Source organism: Quercus suber, unplaced genomic scaffold, assembly GCF_002906115.3.
Source record: "Quercus suber isolate HL8 unplaced genomic scaffold, Cork oak 2.0 scaffold_64, whole genome shotgun sequence".
Taxonomy (NCBI): domain Eukaryota; kingdom Viridiplantae; phylum Streptophyta; class Magnoliopsida; order Fagales; family Fagaceae; genus Quercus; species Quercus suber.
In genome coordinates, this window is record NW_027069529.1 from 403,429 (window position 1) to 409,822 (window position 6,394).

General features: G+C 35.0%; 1 protein-coding gene across 1 annotated transcript; it reads left to right on the forward strand.

Annotated features, from left to right (window-relative positions):
• The first annotated feature begins 476 nt into the window (after nucleotides 1-476).
• Nucleotides 477-6,086, forward strand: LOC112009337 (receptor protein kinase-like protein ZAR1). The gene is made up of 2 exons (XM_024041667.2): nucleotides 477-2,032; nucleotides 5,112-6,086. Exons 1-2 carry the CDS (start codon nucleotides 700-702, stop codon nucleotides 5,756-5,758), a joined length of 1,980 nt encoding a protein of 659 aa, XP_023897435.2. The 5' UTR covers nucleotides 477-699; the 3' UTR covers nucleotides 5,759-6,086.
• The last annotated feature ends 308 nt before the right edge of the window (nucleotides 6,087-6,394 follow it).

Genomic DNA, 6,394 nt, shown 5'->3' on the forward strand with positions numbered 1-6,394 from the left:
AACACGAAGAACGTGAAGAACAAAGGATTTCTAACAAGCTCATAGCCAGAGATTCATTGTAATTCTGTTTCACCAATTTTCGATCCATCCCTCAACCAAATTGAAGGATCTTTTGTGTTCAAATCAAAATTACATTATTACAATTCCAATCAACAAGTCTTTCAAGGAGATCGAATCAGAGGATAACTCTTTTGTAATCAACAGAGAATTGTATCACACAATCATCAATATAAATTCGCATTTGGGCAACTATTTTTCCTTGTTTGACTTTATTTCGAACCGAGAAATTTAGTCGTCCACACTATATATATATATATATAAAAGTTCATATCTCAAATTAATTTCAAATTAAACAGATATATATAAGTTCAAATTTGCTAGCTTATCTGATATTTAAAAATAAAAATAAACATGTAGCTTTTATCCGAGTACGACAAATAAAAACAAAAAAATTATAATAGTAGCAAGCCTAAAAGCTAGTTGGTTTTCACTGTTCAGAAAAAATTCAAACCGCATAGCCACGTTGCTCTGCATCGCATTCCAGTTTCCACTTTCCAATACCACCTCGATAAACACTTCCACTCCCCAAGTTCAAACTTCAAATCCACAACAACAGCAACAACATCCATTCTTCTTCTTCTTTTCACTCCAAACTCACTCTCTGCAACTCCTTGTTGCCAAAACAACAAGAAAAAAAAAATGCTTGTTCTGCTAACCCTCAGTGTAATACTAATTATCACTATCACAACTTTTCCACTATCTTCTTCTCTAACCCCAGACGGACTCTCTCTCCTAGCTCTCAAAGCCGCCATAGACTCAGACCCGACTCACGTCCTCGACTCCTGGTCCGACTCCGACCCAACCCCATGCCACTGGCCCGGCATTGTTTGCACTCGCAACCGCGTCACCACCCTTTTCCTCCCTAACAAGTCCTTCTCCGGCTATCTCCCCTCCGAACTCGGCTTCCTCAACTCGCTCCGCCGACTCACTCTCTCCCACAACAACTTCTCCAACACCATCCCTTCCCATCTCTTCAACGCTACAACTCTTCTCATCCTCGACCTATCTCACAACTCTCTCTCAGGTCCAATCCCACCTCAAATCGCTTCCCTCAAAACCCTTCGCCACCTAGACTTGTCCTCCAATTCCCTCAATGGGTCTCTCCCTAGCTCTCTCTCCGACCTCCAAAACCTCACCGGAACTCTCAACTTGTCCTTCAACAAATTCTCCGGCGGAGTCCCAGCGTCTTACGGAAACTTTCCGGTGATGGTCAATTTGGATCTCCGGCATAATAATCTCACCGGCGAGATTCCTCAGGTTGGGTCTTTATTGAACCAGGGTCCCACTTCTTTCTCTGGAAACCCTAGTCTCTGTGGGTTTCCGTTAGAAACTCCATGTCCGGAAGCTCAAAACCCTAATGTTTTTAAAAGTCCCGAAGAGCCTCCGAGAAAACCAGAAAAACCTAACACAAGTTTCAAGAAAGACGGTACTCCGAATTCCGTACGGGTCGTATCGGTCGTTTCGGTGGCGGTGGTGTGCGTTATTTCGGTTTCGGTTTTGGTTTCGGTGTTTGTGTTTCGGAGGAAATGGAAGGGCAGTGGTGGGGAGGGCAAAATGGGAAGAGAAAAGTTGGAGGAGTATGACGAGGGGTTCAGGAGTAATTTCGAAGAGGAGGAAGGGCAAAAGGGTAAATTCGTGGTGGTCGACGAGGAGGGGTTTAATTTGGAATTAGAGGATTTGTTGAGGGCATCGGCGTACGTGGTGGGAAAAAGTAGGAGTGGGATAGTGTATAAAGTGGTTTCTGGGAGAGGATCCAATGCGGCGGTGCCTACAGTTGTTGTGGCTGTTCGGCGATTGAGTGAAGCTGCTGATGCCACGTGGCGGTTCAAGGAGTTTGAGTCTGAGGTGGAGGCTATTGGTAGGGTCCAACACCCTAATATCGTACGGCTGAGAGCTTATTACTATGCAAATGATGAGAAGCTGTTGGTTAGTGATTATATTCGCAATGGGAGCTTGTACACTGCGCTATATGGTAACCATTCTCTTCCATGTTCTTTGTGATAAGTGAATTTTAGTACGTACATGTAAGACTTCGTGTTTTATTTGTTTTGAGTTTTGACTCTGTAGTTGAAATTTATTTTTTTATAAATTTTTTATTTACTTTCATTGTGTCATAAAAAAAAAAGTAATGTTAGTATATATGAATTAGTAAAAGTTTGCTAATTTAACTATTGTCAAAAATTCTGTGACTTTTTATTTTATTTTTTATTTATAAAATATCGATCAAATTAAAGGCATGTTTAGTAAACTGTAATAGGTACGATAATGTAATAGTTATTTATATGGTTTAGTTATTTTTTAGTTTGGTTATATTTTTATTACAAGAAATAATTATTTCTTATTAATAGTTATTCTTTAAAATGAGGTATAATTATTCATCTTTAAAAAGGTTGTATAAGTTATTTTTTAGCAAATGCAATAGTTTCAAAACTTAATATATTTTCAAATAAATAAGCCTTTCATATATATTTAACAATTATAAAAATAAAAAATAACATTATCTCTTTTAAATTTAAAAAATAACAATTTTTAAAAAGATATAATTATATGAATAAATAATATATTTTCAAATAAATAAGCCTTTCATATATATTTAACAATTATAAAAATAAAAAATAACATTATCTCTTTTAAATTTAAAAAATAACAATTTTTAAAAAGATATAATTATATGAATAAGATATTTCTTAAAATAAATATTAAGTTTTATTCTAATGTTATAACTAACAACCAAACTTATGGATAGGTTTAATTATTACATTACAACACATTTTATTCTTAGTAATAAAAGATTATAATTCATATTGTAATTTCCATTCAGCGTATCAAATGTACCCTAAAGTTTCTAAAAATGGGAGTTGATAATTTTTTTAATTTCAAAAATACGATTCTTATAAAAAATTGAGACAAGTTCCATATAAAGTTAAACAACATTTTACTTTAACAGATTTGTGCATTTGATATAGCTTCATCTATAAATGAGAAAGTCCAGTGATGCAAGTTGTGGTAGTAGAAGAATTGTTTATAAATTAAGCAATTTTAAAAGATAGCTTTTTTGGAACTTGACTTGCTCTTATTAGGTACAACTTGGTCAAACTCAAAATCCCAACGCTTTTTTTTTCTTAGCAAAATAATTTATAAAACAATCACACTTATTTTAGCAATGAAGATTTTTAATTTATTCTTCCTATATAATTCAAACAGAATTGAGTTGTGTCTTAAGACTCATCATGTGTTCACATGGTTAGTGGTTACCCAACAACTTAAAGTCAAAGTCCACAAGAGGAGTGGGATTAAATATTAGATTTGGCATTTACTATGAGCACAATTGTTCAGTAGTGTACTCTTGTTTTATATTTCTCTCCTTTTAACATACTGAGTAGTACTGTGGGCCCACCATTAAGAAGTAAGAACCACTATTATTGTGTTTGAAAACTTAGATTTGAATTTGGATTTTAAATTAATAAATTTGAAGTGCATTGATTTCAAATCCATTGATTTTAGGAGGTATTTCAAATCCAAGCACTTTAAAGGTTTAAAATCCTTGGTGGATTTATCAAAATCCAAATCCTTGACTTTTTAAAATTTTCCAAACTAGATATTTGGATTTTAATCACCCAAAATTCAAATCAAATGGCCAAATCATGTCATCCAAACGTGCCACTAGAGATTTGGAAAGAGTTTCTCCTGTGCCAAACTATTAGACAAATCCAATGTAAGATTGATGTTTGAATAAAAACAATAGAAGTAAAAATACTAAACAAAGAGAAATGTTAACTTGTAAGGAATATTTGCTACATTTGCTAGAAATTATAAAGTATTCCATGATTGTGTATTCATTTTGTTTCTTTTTCCTCTGAATCTATATTTCCTTCTTTCTCTCCTGATGTGTCATTGTGTCTCGTGCTATTGCTCTCTAACATAAGCTATTGCTTTAACCAATTAACCCTGTAATCTTAAATTATATAAAATTTTTCCCCTTAAATTCTGTAATCATGGTATCCACCGTTGCTAGAATTTCATTTGCTTTGGGGTGATGGGATGTAGCTTAAGTTTGCTCTTTTAGGCTATGATTACATTGAGGTAAAATTGAGTTACTTTGGCAGACTAATGTACTTCTAATCACCTCTCATCTTTAGGTTTCATTGAATGTAAACGTACCAGAATAGATTTAAGATAATGTGCATCATAGAGATCTTCATCAGTGTGTTCTGAACAAAACTTACAGTTAATAATTTGATATCAGGCATCTGCTGGGTTAACCATGATCTGATTGTTCATGTAAAAGAAATGGTCATTCATAAAACTGTCAGGAACAACTCTGAAATTTGAATCAATTTACAACTTCACTAATGCTTAACTTTTGAATATCTAAAAAACTGAGTTAATGGGCCTCAATCTCAAATTCGTACGGTGTACTGCATAGTATTTTCAGTTGAGCTTTTTTTTTTTTTTTTAACATAGCATTTGAATTATTTTCTTGAACAAATCAAAATGACCTGCTGTATTTTCATTCAATGGAATTATAGCAAGTTGTTTCCATTGTCTGTGATGAGCAATGATGATGAATGTATAACTGCATGATTATACTGAGGTGTCCAAGTTAAAATTAACCTGTACTGAGTGGTGTGGTCCTGTTGATCATTCTTAAAGATACAAGACCTAAATGTAATTGATAGACCCCATTTTGGGTGACTTTAAATCGCATGGTTTTCCATTCAGTCAATATTCATTGGTGACATGTGGCAAAAATATGGACCACGGCCAACAGTTGTCTTCTTGTGATTTAAAGCAGCATTTCACGCAACTAATGGTTGCTATCCTGTTTGTTCACAGATAGATAAAATATTTGTTACTCTACTAGATCAATGACACATGTTTCATATATTGTACAACAAGCAATTATTGTGTCCTTGTTAAAACTTGTCATATTGTGGCATAATTAGTGACTTTTTCCCTAACTTTGGTTAATGGATGTTGTAATTTGTGACCATCATTATTTGTGAGTATTGTAATGATGATGTTTTCTCCATGGTGTTAAATAATTGCAGGCGGTCCTGGTCCTTCCAATTCTTTGCCTCCACTTACATGGGCAACAAGGTTAAAAATTGCTCAAGGAACAGCTAGAGGTTTAATGTACATCCATGAGTTTAGCCCCCGAAAATATGTTCATGGCAACATAAAATCAACAAAAATCCTTCTTGATGATAACCTCCAGCCTTACATTTCCGGTTTTGGACTCACCCGTCTTGTTTCAAGTACCTCTAGATTTACCAATTCATCATCCAAAAAGGAGAACTCTAACCAAACCATCTTTACCTCTTCATTGGATTCAAGAATTTCAGCTTCCTCTAACATGTACTTGGCACCTGAGGTTCGAATGCCTGGCAACAAGTTCACTCAGAAATGTGATGTTTACTCTTTTGGTATTGTGATGTTGGAGATGTTGACTGGTAGGCTGCCAGATGCAGGACCAGAAAACAATGGTAAGATGCTAGAGGGTTTTGTGAGGAAAGCATTTCGAGAAGAACACCCCCTATCTGAGGTTATAGACCCAGCACTTCTGCCTGAAGTGTATGCAAAGAAGCAAGTTGTGGTAGCATTTCATATTGCACTAAATTGCACTGAACTTGATCCAGAGATGCGGCCTAGGATGCGAACAGTCTCAGAGAGTCTTGATCGTATAAAATCACAGTGAAGAAAGTGCAGAACATTGTAGAATTTTGGTTCTTGTTGCTGATATTTGATGTTGAAGGTGTTTGGTTTGTTAGCAGTCCACGGTTGGAGGGGCATTTGGGTGTATATTTTCCCGAAAATATTTTTGTAAGCCAAAATGCGTTGAGATTCTCCTGAAATATGGAGATGTGCGGGGGAGTTAATTCCAAGCACTATTCCTAGCGGGCTTGCAATGCATGTGTATCAATCCAGCCAATTTGTAATTAATGTTTCAGGATATTTGACCCTTGATCTCGTCTAATTCGTGTTCCTTAGTGCTTATGTATGTATTCATCTCGAGCTTTTGACAATCCAAGCTGCAAATGCTCCTGCGTAGTGTATACAAGCCTTACAACAAAATGGTTTAAGTAGGTATCCCAATAGCGCAATAGTAATAGTATCTATCTTTGTTCAATGTCTGAAGTTCCAATCTCACATAACCTTTTAACTATCTATCTATCCCAAAAGAAAAATAAAAAATAAAAAAAATAATTTACCAATATTTTTGAATGTCAATATTCGTCAAACTATTGGGTTCTTAGCTAATTTCGTTTACGGCCAGAAAACTTTTATCGATGTTATCACCATATCTCGGTTGAGTTTGTTTTCCTGAAGTTTT

Bases quoted from the DNA above. Each gene is read 5' to 3' on its own strand.
- LOC112009337 (XM_024041667.2), top strand. From the start codon at position 700: ATGCTTGTTCTGCTAACCCTCAGTGTAATACTAATTATCACTATCACA. The intron at 2,033-5,111 runs GTAACCATTCTC...AAATAATTGCAG, and splicing joins CTTGTACACTGCGCTATATG to GCGGTCCTGGTCCTTCCAAT.